Below are 24945 nucleotides of genomic sequence, written 5' to 3' on the forward strand. Positions count from 1 at the left end.
TAATCAAGAAGCCCGTATGGGCCCCGAAACGTCGTATGTCTTTTCTTTTTTCAGAAATATTGGCGAGTGTATGTTTATTTCTGCCGTGTTCGCTCCTCGTCAGACGGCAGTCCGTCAAACTCTGGACTATATTGCTTTTCGCGCTAAGTATGGAGCGGAAGTCACCACAAGAATAAGGCAGTATGTCAACCTAAATTCTAGACTGGCATCTTTTCAGTGCTAACTTCAGTTCCCCCTACGCTGCAAGTCTCAGCCTCATCCCGCAGTCTCTGACGTTACCGCACCTAGTGCCTGCACCGTTTGGAAGGCTAGTCACTGCCAAAGCCAAAAAACTCCTGCTTCAAGCACGGATCGCCGAAACAAAAGCCATGATCAAGCGGTTGGAAGCGGATGTATTCTTTGCGCAAAGCTCACTCCACTATGACGTGACCGACACCTTCCCTGAAGTTATGCTGCACGCCAACAGCGTCGCCGCTAGGAAGAGACTGGAGAATGTCTGCTCAAGAAGGCAAGTTGTCATTTCTCCTACAAAGGAGCGTCCGTACTCGTGGATCTCCTGGCATTTACAAATTTTCCTCAACCTGCCGAACAAGCGGTTCGGCAGGTTGAGCTCAGCCGACGAGAGAAGGCACGTTCGCATGCCATTGGAGCCCTTGAACAACTGTCGCAGAAGAAAACGGGGTCCCCATCGCTGCCAGAAAAGAAAGCCATTAAACAGTTGCAGTCGAACAGCGAAATCGCAATCATAACCGCCGAAAAAGGCAACGCCATCGTCATTTTGCACCGTTTTGCTACATAGTGACGATGTTCGCACTTCTTGAGAGTGCAGACACTTATATCAAACTCAACCGCGATCCATCGAAAAAACTGTATCGGAACTGCTGAAGCTGTTACTGAAGTGTTCAAGTACGTGCCTTCTAAGGAGAAATACTTGTGCAACAAGCTTCTTTGCCACAACGGCTCGGCTCCACCGATCTACGGAGTTCCAAAAGAGCGAAAGTCAGGTGTACCGCTGCGACCAATCGTAGGCTACAGGCGTTCACCACTATACCAACTGTTCCGTCATCTGCACGAAGTCCTTCGTCCGCTAGTTGGAAAAACGAACACCTACGTTAAACACTCTCACCACTTTATGGGAAAACTAAACCTGACATCGATTGAAGACGAGGACTTCATGATTTCATCTGACATGAAATCTATGTTCACCTGCGTCCCTATGGACTTCGCAGTACAGTGCTCTAAGGAAACGCTTTCCGTAGACGACTCATTGCCTTCAAGAACTCCGTTCGACATGGGCGACCTATGCCGCGTCTTCACATTTTGTCTCGACACATGTATTTTGTCTTCAGCGGAATTTTCTACAGCCAGCGCTTCGGCACAGCAATGGGAGCCTCTGTCCGCGTTGTCCGCGCCAACCACGCATTACAAGCCATTGAGCGAGCAGCCATTTCCACGTTCCAACCAGCCCTGAAATTATTCCTACGCTATGTGGACGACTGTTGCAGCATTATGCATCTCGAAGATGTGCAGCCTTTCCTAGTTCATCGAAATTCAATTCATCCATCAGTACAATTTGCCGTAGAAGAAGCCAACGGAAAAATCTCTTTTCATAATGTCCTCGCGCAGAGGAAAACAACCATGCTTGAAACTTCAGTATATCGAAAACCGACGCACGCTTAAAGTTAAGTACCTTAACTTTCAGTTTGCACATCCAAACGGACACAAGCGGTCAATCGCCAAATCGCTCTTTTACCCTGTGCTCGATCCAGGAAAAAGGCTGCTGCGAAATCTACAAAGTGAAGCAAGACATGAAAAACAAAGGATATCATGAGCAGCTAGTGTAAAGCCAAGAGCGCTCCGCTCAAGCCTCCCGGCCTGGACAAAAACAGAAAAACACAGAAGCCAAGCGAGCGAGCATTCATTATGCTTTCAGGGTAAACAAAGCATCTTCACGCATTTTCAAATGTTATAGAGCGCACATTTCTCATGTGCCTGCCAGCAAGTTGAAACCACAGCTGGACCGGATAAAAGATCGTCTAGATCCCTCAAGGCGCAGGGCGTGGTGTACAAGATACCGAGTCAAGGCTGTGATGCTGCTTGGATTATTCACACCAGAAGCTTCAGACGTAGGCTCAAAAAGCATCAGAATGGCATCACGAATGGCCGCTGCACATCTAATGCTTTGGCGGAATACAGCGTATCAAGGGGACACACCATAATTGGGACGAAGCATCGGTCATTGCAACAGAGAAAAACATCATCACGTCTTTCGTTTAGAATCTTTCATATACATAGCACGAAACATGCTCTTAGGATGACATGCGGAAGTCTTCCAGAGATCTACAATCGGACACTACGCAGTTTTAAATGTACTTAAGCCGCCGTCGCTCCATGCGGCGCTCCATGTGATGAAGAGCCCGTACGGGCGCCGAAACGTTGTGTTTCCTTTTTTCAGAAATTCTGGCCGTGTGTATGTTTATTTCTGCATTGTATCTATGCCTCTAACCCTCGATATTTTTTATTTGCTGGTGACGTGAGCATCGTTTTTCAAGCCAGAGACATAATTATCGTAATAACCGATGCAAATGCATGTCTCGAGCACCCATTAGACTGGTTTCATTACATTCAGTTAGTTCGCAACATGGATCAAACTATGTAATATTTCCAGGTAAAGTCACGTACTAAACTATTATTGAGTTTTTTTTTTAAATACTGCAGGCCAGAATTATTGGCACTACAGAAGGGGTAATACGAAAGAAGAAAGTAGTAAACGCGCAAGAAAAGTAATTTTACAAGTTTGCAAGAATAAAAATGTACAAGGCATATTCACTAAAAGAGGTGCTGTTTTAGAAGACTAGAGAACGAAAAGTGGCAGGGGTTTAACGCAGTTAAACGGAGTAGACTTGCGAAGCAGTTGTTCATTCTTCAACTGGAGGGGACGCTTAAGCTATGTTATTCCGCGATATATATAGTGGGTTATTGCCCATATATTCTGGATTGGTCATTCCCTCCTCGGAGTCCTCATATCATAATACCAGCGCCACTGCACTGGCGACACTGCACTGTTTCTATCTCAGCAACCGGTAGAGACTGTACGACTCATGTTGGTCTTCCCGAGTTATTTCTTGCGACCCATCATTCGTTTAACTGCCACTTGCCCCCTACTGGCTGCCGCTCACGCGACGCTCCTCCGAACTTACCCAAACTTCCTCTCCCATTGGCTGTAGCTGGCGCAGCACTACTTCGAACTTGCTCGAGCTACTCGGGTTAGCTTGGGTCAGTTCGGAGCTCAGGACAATACAAGACGTCAAGATCCTTGCTAAGGGGTTGGTACGTCTGGAGTAGTGTTTTTGCACTAAAACAAGAGGATTCAAAAATAACCAGCTGAAGACAGTTCTAGTCGGAAACCATCCGCGGAAAAAAGCTGTGCATAAAAATCTCATTTTTTTTGCAAAAATTGCTCCAAGAAAATGACTTCCTGCCTGGTGTGTTCGTCTAGACGATAAATATTTTAGACTTTGGAGGGAAGGCGTGCTTGGGCTCTGTTTTATGGGGTTTAATCTACCAAAGCCGCTCAGGCTAGGAGGGATGCCGTAGTGGACGGTTAAGGTAATTTCAACTATCTGGGGATCTGTAACGTGCGCTGACATCGCGCACCACAAGGGGCCTCACGCATTTCGCCTCCAACAAAATGCGTCTGCCGCGACCAGGATCGAACCCGCGTCTTTCGGGTCAGCAGCACAGCACCATAACCACTAAGAAACCGAGACGCCTTTGTTTAGTTTGTGTTGAATTATTATGCATAAGCAATAAACTGCACATTTTTCTCGTAACTTTAAGTAGGGGGATAGGATTGGTTTTCATTAGTGACGTAGAAGAATTTAACCTCTGGTGTTTCTTGTAAATAAACCTAAGCGCGTTCATTGCGGGCAAAAATAAGCTGCGAAATGTCTGTTTTCTTTGTGATTGGGTCCCATAAGACGGAAACATACTCTTATTTTGGCCTAATAAATGTTGAGTATGCAAGAATACTGACCTTACTTGGCGCACCTCTAAGCTTTCGCCTCGGATAGCACAATTTGGAAGATCTCAAGGAACAAATGTGTAAAATATGTGCTGTGATCATTTCATGTAAACTCGTTTATTAATATAATCTTAAGTATATATGATGTGTAACCAACATAACGGAATGATAAAGTAGACTGAACGAGAAGGAGCTAAAATATGTTTTACCGGATATTCACAAAAGGACAGTTATATTAAGCTAGAGTTGCTTATCCCATTCAACGTGGACATAATAAACAGTTTTAGTATTAATGTAACTTTGTTGTTGTTATTAAGTTTAATATTAATAATAAACTTCGTAAGATGCTAAAAGTATTTTCATTTGCGCTGTTAAAACGAGTGCAGGTTGTGTTTCGTAACCTTGAGATTTCAGGACAAATATAGCACGTGTGATCAAGCAAAAAATTTTAGGCGTATTCTTTTGACAGCAATTAAATCAATATACCTAAATCTCTGGGTGTGCTAAACAAATTCAAGAACACACTACGCCCGTGGTACAAGCGACAGGTGTACGGAGAAATGATTTACCCACGGCTACATTAGGGCGTATATGTGTGGGGCTCAACTTCTAAGGATAGTTTTGAACGGCTTCCTGTCATGCTCAAGAAACCAATTCTATTAATATGAAACTGATCGTTACCTCAACACGCGTTTTTCAAAGTAAACAATCTTCTCTCAGTTACTAACATACTTCGCCAAGAGATAGCAGTACAACTTTTTCGAGAAAAAAAATGAGCATAGATATCTCGCTACAATGTGAATGGTCTGGTTCTATATTTTTGTATTTTGGTTGGCTCAAACCTAACATCTGCCTTGTTGCGATGTGTGCTGTGTTGCCTTGTATTATAAAGCTGTTGCTTGTAAAACACAAAAAAATCGTAGGGTAGTGTTCTGTGGTATCTATACTAAGTAGACGTGCGAAAGCATGCTTTCATTCTTCGCCTCTTCTTTCTGGAATATAGGATGCACGCCACCACGTTTCCCGCTCTTCATCTTCACACCCTCTCCCCATTCGGCGGAAGCTAACGCGCGCCTTCTTCCCATTGCCTACAGATCTCGCGACGCTCCTACGAACTAACCCCAGATTACCCCAGTTACACCAAGCTTCACACAAAATGCTTGGTTGGGACCGCGTTAGGTAGCGCTTTTGCCCCAAAACGATTCAAAGAATGCTCGCAGTGGCATACGCGTAAGTGGCTGTTTAACTTAGAATTAGCCCTCTTCTCTCTACTTTTGTTATTTTGTACCTGGTGTTCTTTTTTAAAATGTTAAAAAAATTTTTTAAATGCGAGCTGCTTTAGATTTCATTTGCCCTGGGGCTAAATTGGAGACCATGGCGGTCACCAGGAAAGAGGAACAGCAGTTTAATTAGTTATTTGATTAGCTAAGTGCGTTAAGTCACATTTGGAATTTTTATTTCAGGGGCTATGACCGATCAGGAGAATTGGAGACCATCCTTCGAACAGCGTATTGAAGTAAAAAAATTGGCGGTGGTTTAGCTCTTGTTAAACCTGGAGTGACGCGATAGCTACCGCAGGCTGAGTGGTACTTGGTCAAGTGACCAACCACGTGACGAACCACGTGATCAGCCACGGCGGCGCGCCACCGGCAGCTGCTCCCCACCATGTGACCAACCACGCGACAGCGTAGCGGCGCCGCCACGCTGAAGGCTCGAAATGGTGTAGCTATCGCTACAAAAAATATCAACAAATGTCTAGCGCCAAAAAAGCGGTGACAAAACGTCACCTGGTAGGCGGCTGTTCCAAAGTACTGTTGAACAGTCTCGCACGAGAACAGCAGTTCGCAGTTGGTAGCGAGGTGCTGCAATGCTGCAAGCGGTAAGGAAATACGTCTACTTAGGGAAGGCAATCAGCGCTGATGCGGATCATGAAAGGAAAACACCTAGAAGAACAAGAATGAGGTGGAGCGCCTATGGCAGTTTCTCCGAGATCATGAATGATAGTTTACTAATATCCCTGAACAGAAAACTATAGAACACCAGTAACTTACCAGTAGTCACCTATGGGGCAGAAGTCTGGAGGCTAAGGAAAAGGACAAGGCAGCGAGCTATGGAAACAAAAATGACAGGTGTTACGTTAAGAGACAGGAAGCCGGCAGAGTGAGTGAGGGGGAAGACACTGGTTAATGATATCGTAATGGAAATTGAGAGGAAAAAATGGGCTTGGGCAGAGCATGTAATGCTAAGGCAAGGCTAAGGCAGGTACCTGTGCGAGAAACGGACGGAAGTGTGACTGACACATTTATCTCCACTGATACGTGTATGAAAGGCTTCCATGAGCTCAAGCACAAGTTGATCCCTGCGCCTCAACAGAATTATCTTGTTCGTTTATTTGTACATTAGGGTTTAATGTCCCAAAGAAACTCAGGCTCTCAGGGACGCGTAGTGAAGGGCTCCGAAAATTCCGACCACCTGTTGTGCATTGAGAACGTGCATTGACATGGCACAATACGCGGACCTCTAGAATTTCTCTTCCATCGAAATTGGACCACCGAGCCTGGGATCAAGCCCGCGTCTTTCGGGTCAGCAGCCGAGCGCCGTAATCACTGAGCCACCGCGGCGCCTTAGAATTGTTTTCTCGAAGAACGGTTTGTATTGGAGCTTGTTTTTCTTATAGTTCTTACCACACGTGCGGCATGTTTAGCGAGGTTATCAAGAAAAACTCACCCGAATAATCTTCATTGTGCCCTTAATCTTTCAATAAAGCGTCGCCCGGTTTTGCCCATGTACATTGCGCCACAGTATAACGACAACTCCCCTGGCACAAGGAAGGAGCAAGGCTGTATGCTTGATACTGCCCTCATTTTTTTCTTTCTTTCCTTCTGCCGCCCTCATCCTTAAAGCTAAGCACCTGCTAAGAGATTGCTGCTTACCTTCGAGGGGCGCATAACATTCCGGAATGTTGTAACGTCGTGCTACGCTGTTAAATCTATGCGCCAATGTCTGCACGAATGATGTAATGGCAGCACTTCGACGGTATGCTTCCCGGAATCCACCTTGGCAACCTCCTGCTAGCTTTCACGATCACATGCTAAGGGTTCCCACTCTCTGTCCACCTTTTCAATTGGGGCGCAACCCTTTCATTGATGGCATTTGAGCAAGACTTGGAGATGGCCGCTTTAATACAGGAAGCCACGAGAAGCAACAGGAAGAGACACAGGGAAGGCCTTTACTCTGCAGTGGGGGTCATCAGTCTGATGATGATGAGACGGTCTGGAGCACGATGTGCAAGTTCTGCTCATACAATATACCCTCTATAATAAAAATTAATTAAATCATTCTGTCTCTTACTTGGCGCCCATCATGGCCCCCAAAATAGCCTTATGGATAAAACGAATCTAAAGCAAAAGACCCCTTTCTTAAATCTTGTACCTCCTAAAAAATACCAGGTACAGCTTTATACTGCATGGGTGATATTGGTTGTCAATGTGCACTGTTTGTGCCGTCTATGTGTGTTGTGAAAATGATTGGAGGCGAAACGGTAAGGCGACCGTGTGCTGTGCGATGTCAGCGCACCTTACAGATCACAAGGTGATCGAAATTATTCCGCAGCCCTCCACTACAAAATCTCTTTCTTTCTTTCTTTTAGTCCGTCCTTTAATCCTTCCCTTACGGCGTGGTTGAGGTGTCCGCCGACATGTCCGACAGATACTGCGCTATTTCCTTTGTCTAAAAACCTTGCACCTTGTAAAAAAATACCAGGTACCGCTTTACACTGTATGGGTGATATCTGTTGTCCAAGTGCATTGTTTGTGCCGTCTATGTGTTGTGAAAATGACTGCTTATTCGGTATTGTTTCTTGATTACTGTGCGGCCGGCGAATAGTGTATACAGTAGTGCAATGTATTCGGAGATGAGACTTTGCAGGCGTGCACTGTTTTTCTCCTCGTGAATCACAGCAGTACTCTGTAAGTTGTCTATGAGTCATATTCTTGCATCCTGCGTGCTAGTCGGTCAAAATAAATTAAAGAAAGAAGCAAACAATTCCCTCGAAGCGGAGCCACGAAAAATACAGGAGGAAATCTCAGCTACATGGCCACCAGATATGTCGTATTCTAGCCAATATATTCTAAGCGTATGGTGCATAAACTAGACATGCCTGAGAACACCATGAGAACACAATGACGAATAAGTTCCAGAGACCTTTCTGAATGGAGTTCCTAAATGGTCTCAATAAGGTTTCCGTGTGCCAGGGATGGCACACGCCGGTAGGACGCCACTTGACCAATATCCTCCTGCAAGAATTTTTCAATGCGCTTTGCAGGAGGTCAGTTATCTCTACTCAAAATTTGAATTTCAGCGTCTTCGCGCGTTTCCCTCTCGTGTCGTCACTTTTTGCATGCTGAAGGGTCGGCGCTTCTCTTACCGGCCTGACCGACAAAGACGCGGGAATTTCCCGGGGGACGGAGCTTCCTGATCGGCCGGAGCGACGCAGCGGCAGCCACGGTTGCGGCCTGACATGTGAAAGAATCCAACTAATAGCTATCTAAGAACTTTCATACGGAAGAGCACGCTCCAGAGGATGGTTCGAGAATGAAAAAGTCGCCTGAAAGGGCTCGCCAACTTTCACGTGCAATTGTGGGTTGTCGGCTGTGTGTAAAAATGATTTATTTGACTCAGGTGTTCATGTCAACACAACACAGTGATTGAGCGAGTTCATATTCTCTTCTCAGAAGGTCTTTCAGGGCACCCTTACGCATGTGCAAGTGCGGGCACTAGTAAAAGGAGCACGCTATTCCGTCCTCATTGCAATCACGTTTTCGCTGACGGACACGAAGAAACATTATTTGTGCATGAGAGAGCGCACTCGTATGCACTACCAGTCTGCACATACAACAGCCCCAGTTTCAATCAAGCAACAAGTGAAAAATATTTCAAAGCAAAAACGTGCTCTGCTTAATTTTTTCCGTACCTGTACACTAAGGTACAGGGACGTTAACAGAATTCGAAACCAGTAATTGTTCGAGTGGTCAGGTTAATCGAAAGCCAGCAACAACTGCTGCTAAGCGGAGTTTAATTTCAGTCCACCTGAATAGTAAAGTTAATTCCCGAAATTTAGTTTTTCTTTTCTGCGTGAGAACTCAGTGTTCGTGGCAGGGAGATTCAGTTTAACTCGTGTTTGTGCCTATTACTTAGCGTGTATGCTTTCTGCTTTTGTATTATATTAAGAAACGAGTAGATCAGACGTTGCTAATACAAAACGTTTTAACGCACGCTGCGTTCTATTAGCTGATGGGCAAGAAGATTTGCAGTCCCTAGTGAGTTTTGTAAAAAGGAACTAGGTGTCCTGAGCTTTACACCACTGCTGCAAAAAAAAAAAAACGTTATATCTAACAATGCACTGATCCGGCGAGTACAAATACATTGCAGTATCTTTAAATGAATGTACCAAGTACATGTAAAGGTCCGAACAAAGTAGTAAGGTGAAAAGAAATAAAAGTGCCGCGATACTGTCGGCAGATTTAGCATGAAGTGTCGACAGGTATCTTTGAAAGACTAATGGCGCCAGGGCTGATATTCAAAGGCTGTATTGCTCCTGCGCTCAGAGCTGCAACCTAAACTAGAAAATTAACAGGACGGACTTCAGTCCATTATATTGTTTTAAGACCGCCGTAGGGGCTTTACACAAGCGGTAGAAAAATACAGAAAATAAAGTGCAGCGGTTCCCACGCGAGTTCACCATGTAATACGATCTGTTACGGCTTTCTAAATCTTTGATGGGCAGGCGATAGCAGCGACCCTGTGGGAAAGGCCGTTCTAACCTAATGCTGTCCGGTGGAAGAATGAGGCAGCGAATGTGGTCGTATGGGCACTAGGCAGGGCAAGCTGTTCGTAGAACAGCGTTGAGGGGAAACGCGGGTCGAAAATCGGTTTTTCAATTAAAAATCCGTTTTGTGTTTCTGACTGAAAACCATGATCCTTCCTCTTCCACATAAAACAATTTAGAGCCAGAAATGCTACGGAAATATTTAAAAGAGCACTTAAAGCACTGGTGGCAGCCATGAGAGGTGCAAATTGAACTCATTTTCAAACATTTGACGCATCCAATGTCGGTGTCGCCCGCCATCGGGCTTGCGCAAGTCCATGGGCCTATAGTTTTTCCCCCCAAGACTGTCTTCAAAGCTTGATGCACGTGCAGCTTAGAAAATATAAACTTTTGCCGCTGCCAAAATAGAACGCTTTCGCTTGACCTGTGTACCACGGGGTGTGATTTCGCCGAAACCACTGGCTGCTAGCGCGCAAAGTGGCCATATATAATCCGCCTGCTGTTTCTGCGACGCGGAGCTCTTATTGCGTGTTCTGCAAGCATTCGCTAATATTTCCACTTTCCGCATCGATGCGTGCCGAAAAGAAAAGAGACTTTCAATGTCGAAAGTTTTCAACGAAGCACGAATTCAGGGAAACTGCCAGAAAGTAAAGCGGCGCGCAAAGGAGCCGTCCGCCACCGCTTAGCCTACCTTGGGGCAAAGGCGACCCTTCCAACTCTTCGGAGTCGGCCGGACTTTCTAGTTTCATTGAAAGCGTCGACAATTTCGTCATCATGTCGCAAGAGGAGATAAGGATCTTCGCAAGTTAAAGTGGGAATGACGGCGAGTCGGCGTGTGCATAAGATCAGCGCAGTGCCCGGAGTGTGGACGGACTGCGAACTTTCGATTAGCGCGTTGGCCGCGAAGCGGAAAACACTCGCGCCGTTTGTGGAGCTTCGCTGGAGCAGTGACGGGGGCTACACATCCGGTCTCCTATCACCATGTTCATCACGACGAGACTCCGGCGGGAGGCTTCAGCGATGGACGTGTCCTTGTGCCACCGGAAGACAGTGTGGCCGTGAACTACGAAGCAGGGGTTGCAGCCCACGCTGTTGGACGTAGACACAACCAACTCGGCCGATTTTGAGTAATGCTTTCAAATTGCGCAGTTGTTCACATATTGGGACAAGAAAGGAATTTCGAGCACGTCAAGAAAGGAGACAGGTGAGGCTAGGCTTCATCACTACCACGTAGCCAAGAGAACTCATCTTTAGGATGCCGCTTTAAATAAGGTGTCTTCATTGATCCAATAAACTCAATATTTAAAATTGAAAAAATTGCGTTATTACAATCCCTGGAAGAGAATTTAGCTTTGAGAGAGTTGCAAGACGGCGCTGCCAGAGGTGAGATTTTCAGACAACAGCTTCCAGAACATTTTCTTCGGTTTTGCTGCTTTAGCTAGGATATTCGTGTTGCCTCAAAAGAGAAAGAATTTTACAGCTAGTCCAGGATTTTTGGACATCAAAATTAATTTTGAGGAAATTGTGGAATATTGAAAGGTACTGCTATGAAATTTTGTATGGTAATGGTCAAATCCACCGATGCGTAGCAGCGTTTCTTTTAAAATTTGCCCGTCGTTGGCATTACGAAGTTCCGATGACATAGAAAACCAATAGAAAATTTTTTCTGACCATAGCAAAAAACGTTCACAGCAAGAGAAAGAAATCTGAAGAGAGAAGGATTGAGGATATATTATTGGTTATGTGGATTAATACTATGCTTGAAAAAATTGTGTTCATAAAAATTTTGTCTTGAAAAATTGCCTTGTCGAAAATTTAGGGGTATACGTGTGTCTGGGGTCGTGTTATCGTAAACTGGTTGGCGTTCTGTTCTCACTTAAAGTTGGGCTGTGTTTCCTAGTTTGAAAGCAGCATACATGGGTGGTAATGCTGAGGATTTTGCTTTCCAAAAATTATATATCCTCAAAGCACCCAGGGGCGCTTCCCAATATCTTTTGGGGCGGAACCGCTTTGTGCAGCCTTCTCATCAAATTAAAAACCGCTGAATAAAATTTTCTACCGAATCTCTGATACGTTATGAAAAAGGCTGTTTGCAATGGCGCACGGAGTTTTTAAGCTGTGACTTTCCGGTTCGAAATTCGTCTCAAGAAAAGGAGAAAATGATCAAGAACTGCGCACTGCAAAGCGACCAGTGCCAGAAGAATGTGGGCTCCGAGGAACGAGACACGTGCGCGCAAAATGTTGCTCGACGGCACTGCACGAACTTACCGTGCTGTCCAGTCCCAGCGTGATTAGCATGAGGAAGAAGAGAATGGACCAGAACACGGATCCTTTCATAGTTGCGATTGCTTCCGGATAGACAATGAAGACCAAGCCGGGGCCTGCACAGACAAAAAACAAAACAAAACACGCGCCACCACCATATCGCATTATTGGCGCCATGAAACACACATTGGTGTTAAAAAAGGAGATACCAGCAAGGAGGAAGGAAAGCAATGGGGAGACCCTCGCAATCCGAGCAATATGAAAAAAAGTGAGCCGGATGTCACGTCTATTGTGGAATATCCTTTACGAAAGCCTGCCTGATCATTTGGTTGATTGAAGTCTAAGGCTGCCCTGACTCTATTAGCGATTACCTTAGGAATTACGTTATAGGCAACTGACAGTAACCTAATCGGTCTAATTTTTCAAGTTCTTCACGTCTCCTTTTTCAGAAATTAAGACTATATATATATATATATATATATATATATATATATATATATATATATATATATATATATATATATATATATATATATATATATATATATATATATATACATCGAAGTATACGCTTCATTTAAGGAAACATTTTTATTTGACTCGACGTTTCGATCGGAGGACCGATCTTTTTCAATAGTGACCATACAGTGCATGGGCGCGTGTTCTTATAACATGGGACTTGACACACAGAAGGCTTAAAAAGAAAATAAATAAAGAAAATTAAAGGAAAAAGGGGGAGGGGGCGGCCGGGAGAACGGAACACAACTGACACCTATAGCATATTAGGGAAGCAAAGGTGGCGCGTCGCGCACCCGTGAACTCACTGCACACACGCACACACACACGCACACACGAAGCGAAAGAGGGAGGCCGAGCTGGGTGCGTACGCGGCTACTGCGACAAGAAAAAAGAAAAAAAGAAAAAGAGAGAGAGAAGCAAAAGCAGAGAAAAAAGGGGAAAGCAAAGAAGAAACGTGGTGGGGCTTAACAAAAGAAGGGATGCGTCCGCCAATTGTGGGTTTCGGTATGCCTCTGTCCGCGTATGTGCGGCCCGGAGCGGCTCCGAAAGATGGCCCGGACTAGAGAGCCTACATGTTGTGCGCCTCCGCCTTCTTTTAGGGTGGTGACAGCAGGGTCCAAGGTTGCCTAACGGCGGGTGTGGCGGCTGCCAAACTTGACGGGCCGCCATCTTGGTCCCCAGCGTATGCCCTCCCTGCTTTGAGAAGCGCCCTGCCTGCTTTGAGAAGCGCCTTGCTTGCTTGGAGAAGCGCCCTAATTGCTTGAGGAATATTGACAAAGCAGCTTTTCAAGAGCGTCCTCTTGCTGAACACGATCGGGATTGCAGGATCGATCGTTTACTGCGGCATTCACGTCTTTGGTAAAGGCTATTCGTAGAAGCGTGCGAGTACGCGTTTCGCATATCCGTTGTCATCTCGTTTCTTATATTCAGAATGTTGCTAAGGCGTAATTAACTTTTCCCAGGTGAAATCGTGCGACAGACAGGAAAGCATCTGAGCATTAGCTACTAATGTGGAAGCACTCTTATGCCGCTTCCTTTTGCCAGAATTACATTTCCTTGGTGGCACTGAAGTAACGCATCTGGCTTTTATCACGCTTTTCTTCGATGTAATTTTTAATCCAGAAAACGACTTTCTTTTTTTGTTAATCGCGTGAACGCGCTTGATTAAATAGACCTTAATAATTTCGTTATTTTCATTTTCAGGTTTTCTTACTTTATGTATATGTAAATTGTTCCTAACAGATTGTAAAACTACCAGTATTCTACATTTACGCTGTTATAACAATTAAATGTGTAACATCGCCAATTACGCATTAATGTGCAGATACAAGGTGTTAAGGAGAAATTTTCCTAGGGTACATCGAAAACATTGCTCACACATTGCCGGAGCATTAAGAAAAATGCTGCACGCAAACTAGGCCACTATTGCACTACCCTCCGAGTCAATTCCCGGAAGCATCGTACAGACACTGGCGAACTGAACGTGCCCAATGTATTGATTTAATGCGTAGCCATGCATTTATTGAGAAATATTATATAAGTGGCTGTTGCGACACACAATAGCACATTTATGACAACTGCCGAGTCGGCATAGCGTCAAGCGCCCTTTTATTTATATGTATTTTAGTCGGGAAGACACACACACACAATTCACAACAGGTTACTTTATTGCAATGCTTGTTTGGCATTTGCTACAATGTTGGGACGGAGATGTGGCAGAATGGCTGCTGACACAACATCATGGCTGTACCCGGGAGTGTCGTTTGTGTCGCTTGATACATTGTTGGAAGGCAGATTTGGTGGAGAGGCGGCTGATGACTCACGATGACAACTCAACTCATCAGTGTCGTCTGCACCATTCGCTGCCTTGTCTAGAGATTTCTCGGACTGTGCATTGTGGTCAGGAATCTTTCCGTCGCCAGAATGTACAGGCAGCTGTGGAATGTCTCCAGGTGTGCAAACACGTTTGGCGCGAGACGAATTTGCAGGTCTCGAAGCAAAGCGCGCTTCCTTGGGGACTTCCGGTGTTTTGGAGCGGCTGAAAAAAAATTAAGGACGCAAACATCACTACAATGAAATGTTTGCCTATGCTTTCTTATTTAGATACCCATTTTTACTTTCAGACTAACAATTAGAAGAAAAATGTTAGCATTTTTCTTAAATGAAACGCACCACCCAAAGAATTTTATGCACCGTTTCGAGTGCTTCGAGTAAAAAAATAAAATAACGACAGGATACCTCTGTGCATTGGGCTAATGAGTTCAGATGTTTTTTTTTCTTTTTGCAAACATAAATTAGATTTAGGAATGTCGAAGCGAAATGGAACTTTTTTCTTTTCCAAAATAGATTTTACATATGTGCTTACCACGATAGGGAAAAAGAGTTGGGACAGCACCCGGCCTCAGCTTTTTCAATCCATCTAGCCTGTTCTGCTCAAAACTTCCATCTTCAAAATGTGCCTAGAATAAGAAAAGACAGTTTTAACAAAGTTATTTGAAAACACAATGTAGAGGGCTAGTATGCGCCGTGTGTATTTATCCCCGTATTATCCCGTCCGCGCTCACAAAAAACACACAAGTATAGAGCCCTTCAAAAATGTAGAATGTGGCCATAAGTACGCGCGCAAATACATGGTGAAGCGAGGTATAATACTCACAGCGCAAACACGAGAAGCAGCAGTGGGCTCCCAGCCGTCCCTTTTCACTTGCACAAGCCAGCGCTTTCGTCGGTTCGGGCTAGCCGGGAAACGATACATTCGTGTGCCCTTCCTGCAGTGGTTCGTGCGTTGCGGAACGCAACACCCGGGCATTTTCGGTGTTCACACAACTCTGAACGTGCTCACAGTGCTAGCATCATTAAAGACTTCCCGTCGAGAGCGAAAATCACAGACACTCTGCAGCAGCAAGACGACAGCCTTATGCGCACGGCGACGGCATGCCGACTGGGGACCAAAATGGCGCGGCAACGTCTGCTGGCAACACTGGTCAACGGCGGGCGGCGGCACGAGCCAGGTCAAAAGGCGACACCACCCTAAAAGAAGGCGGAGGCGCACAACATGTAGGCTCTCTAGCCCGGACGAGGCGGAAGAGGTTGAGACCGCCCAAAGTGGCTCCACAGGGTGACACGCGAGCCGCTAAAACCAGATGAGCTTCCCATATATATATATATATATATATATATATATATATATATATATATATATATATATATATATATATATATATATATATATATATATATATTGTTACAAGTGGACGAATCATGGACGAAGAAGTGGCGGTGCGCTGAACGACGACGACGTTGACAGTTGGTAACTGGGCGCTCGGTTCTGAGCTGAGTGCTGGCCATCTCAGAGCAGCCGCCAATATAGACTTACCGCCGTAACATCCCCGTAACATCTTTTGGTGGAGGTCGCGGGTTCGAGCCGACATGCCGACGACCCGACGAGCCGACGAGACGACGGGCCGAACCAGCGAGATGACTACCGACCCGGCCCCTCCATCTGCGCCTGCCACGCCAACTGTCGTCGTCGCCCACCCTCGCGACCCGGGCACATTCTGCGGTACAGATGGCGTGGACGTCGAGGACTGGCTCTCGCTTTATGAGCGTGTTAGCCAGCACAACAGGTGGGACGCCACGCTGATGCTGGCCAATGTAATATTTTATGTCGCCGGCACCGCACGCGTCTGGTTCGAAACCCACGAAGAAGAGATTGCCACGTGGGATGCCTGCAAGCAAAAGCTCCGCGGCCTGTTTGGGAAACCAGTTGGCCGTCAGCTTGCTGCCAAAAAAGAACTTGCAGCTCGCGCCCAAACGGCCACTGAATCATATATTACATACATTCAAGGCGTCTTGGCACTGTGCCGAAAGGTCGATCCCAACATGACCGAAGACGATAAGGTAGGCCACATTCTTAAAGGCATTGCCGACGATGCCTTCCACCTTCTTCTATGCCGGGACTGCTCTACGGTTGACTCCGTTCTGCAGGTGTGTCGACGCTTCGAGCAGGCCAAGCACCGGCGCATTGCACACCGCTTCGACCGCCTGCCTAACACAGCTGCCAGTTCCACGTGCGAGGAGCTGCCGGCACTAAGGCAGCCTTCCAACCCCGACAACGTCACTCGCATCGTGCGCCGTGAACTGGAGGCGCTGGCTCCTGTTACGCCCAACGCGCCCTTGTCAGACAACACCCTGGCCACAATATCCCTTATTCAAGCTGTCGTCCGCCAGGAGGTCGCCAACTTGGGCATGCCCTCCAGCCATCGTCCCGTCGAACCTCGGAGTGCGAGCCCCATCTCTCCCGTGGTCGCTACTGCTACGGCCCGCAACACCTTCGTCCCAAGTTACACAAGGTATCGCAATCCGGATGAGTGGCGTACCCCTGACAACCGGCCGATCTGCTTTATGTGCTCGCGCGTAGGCCACATCTCCCGCCACTGCCGCAGCCGTTGGTCCGCAGCTCCCCGACCTTTGCCCTACGTCGACCGCCGGTATGACTATGGACCCCGTCGCTTCACGCCTCAGAATGACCCACCCAGCGCCGAGTCCACACCGCCTCCTCGTAGAACCAGCCGCTCTCCCTCCCCGACAGCCCACCGTTCCCGCTCACCTCTTTCGCACCGCAGTTACTCACCGTCCTCTGCAGGCCGCTTCGCAGGAAACTAGCCAGTGCAGCTCCCGGAGGTGATGCTGCATTGGTGCCCCGACCTGAAAATCCTCTACTGACCCAGCCTTCGCCCTGTAATCTGCTCGACGTTTTTGTGGACGGTGTTCCTGTTTCTGCCCTCATTGACACTGGTGCCCAAGTCTCGGTTCTGAGCTCATCCTTTTGCCGTCGCCTCAAAAAAGTTCCGACCCCTGCCGCTTCGCCCACCGTTCGCGTTGCCGATGGCAGCACTGCTGCCGTCACTGGCCTGTGTACTGCCCGCGTCACTCTTGCCGATCGTCACATCCCAGTTTTGTTCACCGTCCTCGAACACTGCCCTCACAATGTGATCCTTGGTCTAGACTTTCTAACCGCTCACTCTGCCCTTATCGACTGCTCCAGCGACCTTCTACGATTGGACCTGCCTCTCAGCTCAGCCGACACACCCTCAAGCTCCACGCCCCGCCTTCGCTCCACCGAGTACGCTCGCCTGCCCCCCGACTCTGCCGTTTATCTGCCTATGTCCCCATTTCCTGCGGTTCCTGATGGGGATTATCTTGCCTGTCCACTCGCCGATGTCGTTCTCTCCCGCAATGTTGTTCTTCCGCACCTCATCGTGACCGTCACCAAGAATAGCACCTCCCTTCCTGTCCTCAACTTCAGCTTGTCACCACAAGTTCTTCCTGCAGGCATATCGCTTGCTACTTTGTCTTCTCTCACCGACTGTACCGTCACTGCTCTCTCACCTGGACCGCCTTCTACTGTCTCTCAAGCGGCCGACATCCCGGCCAACGTTCCGCAATCCATTTCTGCGATGATTGCTTCTGACCTGAGCCCCGAGCATGCACAGGATCTTCACAACCTTTTGGTGTCCTACTCCGACATTTTTGACTTCGCTTCTGCTCCTCTGGGTCAAACATCGGTAGTGACTCACCGCATTGACACCGGCGATGCCAGACCTATACACCGGAGGCCTTATCGTGTGTCGCTACCAGAGCGCCTGATCATCCAGCGGGAGGTGGACAAGATGTTGGCCAACGATATCATCGAGCCTTCAAACAGCCCTTGGGCATCTCCTGTCGTGCTCCTGAAAAAGAAAGACCAAACTTGGCGGTTTTGCGTCGACTATCGTCATCTCAACAAGGTCACGAAGAAAGACCGCGCCTACCGCGCATAGATGATGCCCTGGACTGTTTACATGGCGCCCGCTACTTTTCTTCCATCGACCTTCGTAGCGGGTATTGGCAAATCTCTGTTGACGCAAGAGACCGCGAGAAAACAGCTTTCGTCACCCCTGATGGCCTTTACCATTTTAAGGTCATGCCCTTCGGCCTTTGTAACGCCCCTGCCACATTTGAACGGATGATGGACTTGTTACTCCGGGGCTTCAAGTGGACGACCTGCCTTTGTTACTTAGATGATGTAATTGTTTTCTCGCCCTCTTTTGAAACCCACCTGCTTCGCCTTTCGTCCATCTTGGCACTTTTCCGCCGCGCAGGCCTTCAACTCAACTCAAAAAAATGTACTTTCGGCCGCCGCGAACTCAAAGTCCTCAGCCATTTGGTGAATGCGAGTGGCATACAACCTGACCCTGATGAAGTTCGTGCCGTCAGTGCTTTTCCCTGTCCCCGCTCGCCCAGTGATGTCCGCAGCTTCATCGGTCTCTGTTCCTACTTTCGCCGGTTCGTCCCGAACTTCGCAGCCGTCGCTCGCCCTCTCACCAATCTGTTGCAGAAAGGCGTTCCTTTTTCCTGGGGCCCAGAGCAGGCTACTGCATTCTCCAGCCTTATCGCCGTCCTCACCAACCCTCCTGTATTGGCCCATTTCAACCCGTCTGCCCCGACTGAACTTCGCACCGATGCCAGTGGTCACGGAATTGGCGCCATCCTTGCTCAGCGACAACGCGGCCAGCACTGCGTGATTGCGTACGCCAGCCGTCTTCTTTCTTCCGCCGAGAAGAATTACTCCATCACAGAACGCGAGTGCCTGGCTCTTGTTTGGGCCATTGGAAAATTCCGCACATACTTGTTCGGCCGCCCATTCACTGTTATAACCGACCACCACGCCCTGTGTTGGCTCTCATCTCTCAAGGACCCTACTGGCCGTCTTGGCCGGTGGGCATTGCGATTGCAAGAATACACCTTTTCCGTGGTTCACAAGTCCGGTCGCCTCCATCAAGATGCAGACTGCCTGTCCCGCTATCCCGTCGATCCTCCTTCTACAGACTGTGAGTCGGATGCCTGTGTCCTCTCCATCTCCGACCTCTCCCACATTGCCGACGAACAGCGCTTGGATCCCACCCTCACCTCTCTCATCGACCGCCTCAGCACCGACCGCCGCGACACTTCTCTGGCCCGGTTTTTGCTGGACGGGAACACGCTGTACCGCCGCAACATGCGACCTGATGGCGCTGAGCACTTGCTCGTTGTTCCCCGCCACCTACGGTCCACTATCCTCGAACAACTGCATGACGCACCTACGACACAGGTCCTTCTCGTGTATTACGGGCAGTGACCGACGTAACGTATGAAATCACGCCGCTGCACCCAAAGTCGACGTCCGCTCCACTGAAGTCCGAAGTCGTTCATGTAGCTCGCCTCAAGCCCTATCACCCACCATCGAGATCGCACGCCTAACACGCACCGGGACGTTGCCTTCAGCCGAGAGGGATAGTGTTACAAGTGGACGAATCATGAACGAAGAAGTGGCGGTGCGCTGAACGACGACGACGTTGACAGTTGGTAGCTGGGCGCTCGGTTCTGAGCTGAGTGCTGGCCATCTCAGAGCAGCCGCCAATATAGACTTACCGCCGTAACATCCCCGTAACAATATATATATATAGTTGAGGGTTCGACGGAAACCCGTCTGGCGAGGGAAATTCAGCATATCCTTTTAAACGAACACTCGTCAAAGTCATAAAAAAAAATAACCGTAAGGGAATTGACGTTTCGGCACCACTACGGGTGCCTTGTTCACAATGGGATGAAAAACGAGACGGGCTGCTGCTTATGTAGGGAAAACGTTGCGTATCGTGCGGATGTATATCTCGGGTATATATATATATATATATATATATATATATATATATATATATATATATATATATATATATATATATATATATATATATTCCTAAGGTTTCCACTGAGTCAAATGTTTTATCGTAATCAGTGAAGGGTATATATAGGGGTTGGTCTGAATATATATATATTCAGACCAACCCCTATATATACCCTTCACTGATTACGATAAAACATTTGACTATTCAGACCAACCCCTATATATACCCTTCACTGATTACGATAAAACATTTGACTCAGTGGAAACCTCAGGAGTCATAGAGGCATTGAGGAATCAGAGTGTAGAAGAGCCTTATGTCCAAATTCTGGAAGACATATCCCATGCAGCACAGGTCATCGGCCCAATATTGCAACAGGATGGTCTCATCCTAGTCCTTTGTAGGGCAAGCTTTGCCAATACAGTTCCAATGTTGGGCCAACTACCTGTGCTGCTTGGGATGTAGGAACTACACAGCTACCGTAGTCACCCATAAACCCAGCAATAAAATTCGAATAAACAAGGGCCTCAGGCAAGGAGACACGACCTCGCCAATGCTATTCACTGCCTGTTTACAGGAGGTATTCCGAGGCGTCAATAGGGGACAGTTGGGGATAACAGTTAATAGAGAATACCTAAATAATCTGCGATTCGCTGATGACATTGTCTTGCTGAGTAACTGAGGAGATGAATGGCAAGTCTTGAACAATAAGTTAGAAAGACAGAGCATAATGGTGGGTCCAAAAATTAACATGCAGAAAAACAAAGTAATGTTTAATAGCTTAGCAGGAAAACAGCAGTTCATAATTGGCAGCGAGGCGCTGGAAATGGTAAAAGAATACGTCTACTTAGGGCAAGTAGTGACTACTGATCCGGATCATGAGAGGGAAATAACTAGAAGGATAAGAATGGGGTTGAGCGCATATGGCAGGTTCTCAGATCATGAACAGGAGGTTACGAATATCCCTCAAGAGAAAAGCGTACAACAGCTGTATCTTACCGGTACTCACCAACGGGGAAGAAAGGTGGAGGCTAGCGAAAAGGGTGCTGCTGAAGTTAATGACAACGCAGCGAGCCGCGGAAAGAAAAATGATAGGTGTAACGCTAAGAGACCGGAAGCGGGCAGAGTGGGTGAGGGAACAAACGCGTGTTTGTGACATCCTAGTCGAAATCAAGAGGAAGGAATGGGCTTGGGGAGAGCACGTAATGAGAAGGGAAGTTAACCGCTGGTCCTTAAGGTTAACGGAGTAAATTCCAAGTGAAGGCAAACGTAGCAGGGGGCGGCAGAAGGTTAAGCGCACGGATGAGATTAGGAAGTTTGCCGGCATAGGGTGGGCGTAGCTGCCAAAGGACATGGTTAATTAGGGAGATATGGGAGAGGCCTTTGGCCTGCAGTGATTATAGTAAGGCTGATTATGATGATGATGGAAGTCACGTGTTCTCGCAAGCACCATTGGGAGTCTTTGGACGATATGGCAAAGCCAACAGCAAAGTTGTGCACAGGGAAGTCGTCTGGGTCATTGGTGCGTCTGTCAGTTGCCGGCGCCCCGGCACGACAGCAGATTAGAGAGGTTTTGAATAGCGGCGCTCATGAAAATATCGGGTTCTAACGATACAGGCGCGTGCAGCGGAGATTTTTAAAATAGGCGCTTCCTCTAGCAGCGGCATCGATTAGGCTCGTTGACTGGCAAACAGAGAAATGATAAAAATAAAAAAAGACATATGGAACTGTTTCTGTTTGATATATCTGATTGCTTTTTTAAAGACTAAATTCGCATTTAATATTTTAAAGAAACGCAACGAGCAAGGCATCTTTTCACCTTCTTTTTCGTTTGTTCGGTACGTGCGGCGCCATCTCGGGTGGGACGCACAATAGTAACTCTTCCAAATGTAATTACATTAGGTTTTGTTTACCTGCGCAGAAATACAAATTACTGCGTACATTAGAAAAAAAATGTATTAAGGAAATTTTAACACTGTGCTTCCTCTCTTGACACCAAAATCGCCACCTTGTTTGAGCCTCCTGCGCTTTTTGACCTCAAACAACGGTCTCGCCAACTCTAGCGTACCCGCCGCGGTGGGTCAGTGGTTAGAGCGCTCGGCTACTGATGCGGAGTACCCGGGTTCGGACCGAAATGCGGCGGCTGAGTTTCGATGGAGGCGAAACGGCAAGGCGACCGTGTGCTGTGCAATGTCAGCGCGCCTTAAAGATCACAAGGTGGTCGAAATTATTCCGCAGCCCTCCACTACGGAACCTCTTTCTTCTCTTCTTTTAGTTCTTCCTTTATCGTTTCCCTTACAGTGTGGTTCAGGTGTCTCTCGACATGTCAGAGAGATACTGCGCGATTTCCTTTCTCTAAAAGCCAAATTTGAATTGAAATATTTAAGGTATACCAGCTCTGTAAATGCGGAAGAAAGGTGAAAAATTTGCGTTTTTTATCGCTAAATGTTTGTGGTGCAGGGATCTTCGGACAAAGCGAAAGCTTCGTGCGACTTTCGTTTGCCGTGAGCGCGAGACACAGCCTAGCGACCAACAGGCGCCGCCATGTCGGCCGAACACATAGCGGCGTAGCGGTGGCCGCAACTTGTCAAATTGGCGTTCGGCGCTAACATTAACTCAAAACGTAAGACATGCCTTACATTCTGCGCATATGAAATTTGGCGCCCCGAACTTCTTGGAGGCCCTATTCTAAAGCTCTCATCCATTGTCTGCTGCGCAGGGGCAAGCGCGCTGAGACGGTTGGCAACTAGCGAGAGGGAGACCTCACTTCTTGGTTCAAAATATGGGACGAAACATCCTCTGCTAAATTCGTTCCTTCTTCCTATGTTTGCTAGCATTCACAAAAAAACATTTCCCACCAAGTAACCAGGAGGCTTGGCAATGTGGGAGTGCCCACAAAATCACTTGAACTCATTTTGTTTCCGCCATGCCTGAGGAATTCCACATGTCTGAAATAATCTCGGTCTACATGTTAACTTGACCGGCTCTGATTGCCGAACATCTGGTGATTGCCAATCCATTCGGTGCATGGCTAGAGAGCATAATTAATGTTGGTTTTGAATTAAGTAAATAAAATTCTGAGGTAATATTTGTTAGTGCAATTATAAAACGCTGTGCATTGTCTGTCACTTCCGCAAATCTATAATTTCCGCTCCCTTCTTTATCAGGAAAGGTAGCATGCACGCAGTTTGTGAATGCGCGGTCTCTTCGTTTTTCTTTGTGCCGTGACAAACCCATGTGAAGCCGTGGATGGTTGGCGCGTTTTTTCTTCGAAGCCGAGAAGGCGAAGTTGAGCTTTGCCACGCCTTTGGTTTCGAACTCAGTATGTGATGTCCTCATAAATGCCAGATCAGGGCTAGGACCTGCCCACTTGAGGACTAGTGGGAACCAGGGTGCGCGTGTGAGCGTGTTTTCGGTCAGCTATCGTCTATTTCGCAGTGCGCTAGCGCGACTTGGCAAAAGGCTCCCGAGGACCAAGCATTATTATACCTGGAAATCTGCATTGCTGCGTATTAAAAAAAAAACTGAATGGTTTACATTGTGCACACTGCGAACCTGCTACCGTCTTCGCTCGCGCTGTTTTCTGACGCAAACACTGAAACAAATAATATAATTTGTTTCACGGCCGTAAGGATACGCCTTCTAGCAAGCTTCAGTCTCAGGCATTGGGTTGGACATAACTTAATACGATTTTCAATTTTCTGAACGGAGCCACTTAGCATTTCCACCCGCATCGATTGACGTATCAACGTGCACTTACCGCCATATAGTGACGTCACCGAACCTAATGGCTGATCTCAGGAATAGCGAGTGCTTGCCGAGCACGCTAACTTCATCACTATTGCAGTAGTTCAGGCAGTCCAGTAGATCGGGGCGTCAAGGTGCACTTAACAACGCTAGCGCCGACCGAGACAAACTACCGCTAGAAAATAATCTGTAAATAACTATTGACGTTGCTAACACAAGTTTTGAGCTCATTTTCATGAGTGCCAGGCCCGTAGGCCTCTTTCATGTCAAAAAGACGGATGCCTAAAAACTTCGGTCGGTACCCCTTTAATGCCAAGTTTTTCGAAAAAACCACGTGCAAGTGAACGCCCGTGCTGCTGTGTTCCGGTGGCCTTTATGTGCCCTCAACCAGCCATGTCCTTTCTTATTGGCTACAGCGGAAGACTTCCTCTACGACAGCTGAGCTACACGGCATTAAAGAAGCTGTTTCCTATATCCTGCGCTGATCCCCCAGCCGATGGATTATCTTCACCGACTCAAAAGCATCCCTGCAGATACTCTCCAACCTGCTGAAGAACACAAATCATCAGCCCATTTTCCTTGACATCGAGTATCTACATCATATGGCTATTGACGCAGGCCACTGCATAACATTTCAGGAGATACTGCACACTGTGGCACACTGTGGCATTCTAGCCAATGAAGAAGCGCCCTGGCCATGTCTAGGACTTTTCGCTTTTTCTCACAGTGACGAACCAACAATGCCAACAATATACCGTGAAAGGCTTCAAGACTCGTTGAAACATTTTCGCGATGTTTTTTCTCGCTGCTTTGTGTTGCGATGAAACGAAAATGAGCGCTCGCAGCATCACGATGTGCTG

The 24945-nt window shown here is 47.2% G+C and overlaps 2 protein-coding genes across 2 annotated transcripts in view; both read right to left on the reverse strand.

Annotated features, from left to right (window-relative positions):
- Positions 1–24945, reverse strand: part of SerT (Serotonin transporter) — a 429862-nt gene that overhangs the window by 85238 nt on the left and 319679 nt on the right. Inside the window, exon 10 of the mRNA XM_077655629.1 lies at positions 12120–12232. Coding sequence (XP_077511755.1) covers positions 12120–12232 — 113 coding nt within the window. The remainder of the gene's footprint in view (positions 1–12119; positions 12233–24945) is intronic.
- Positions 14291–15705, reverse strand: LOC144122108 (THAP domain-containing protein 7-like). The gene is made up of 3 exons (XM_077655630.1): positions 15292–15705; positions 15001–15094; positions 14291–14673 (listed from the first exon to the last, which is right to left on the reverse strand). Exons 1-3 carry the CDS (start codon positions 15442–15444, stop codon positions 14507–14509), a joined length of 414 nt encoding a protein of 137 aa, XP_077511756.1. The 5' UTR covers positions 15445–15705; the 3' UTR covers positions 14291–14506.

This window comes from Amblyomma americanum, chromosome 2, assembly GCF_052857255.1.
Source record: "Amblyomma americanum isolate KBUSLIRL-KWMA chromosome 2, ASM5285725v1, whole genome shotgun sequence".
Lineage (NCBI taxonomy): Eukaryota > Metazoa > Arthropoda > Arachnida > Ixodida > Ixodidae > Amblyomma > Amblyomma americanum.

Excerpts from the sequence above, each read along its gene's own strand:
- LOC144122108 (XM_077655630.1), bottom strand. The coding sequence starts at position 15,444 with ATGCCCGGGTGTTGCGTTCCGCAACGCACGAACCACTGCAGGAAGGGC. Across the intron at positions 15,095-15,291 it reads CTGCTTCTCGTGTTTGCGCT|GCACATTTTGAAGATGGAAG; the intron begins GTGAGTATTATA and ends TTCTTATTCTAG. Across the intron at positions 14,674-15,000 it reads AACTCTTTTTCCCTATCGTG|CCGCTCCAAAACACCGGAAG; the intron begins GTAAGCACATAT and ends ATTTTTTTTCAG.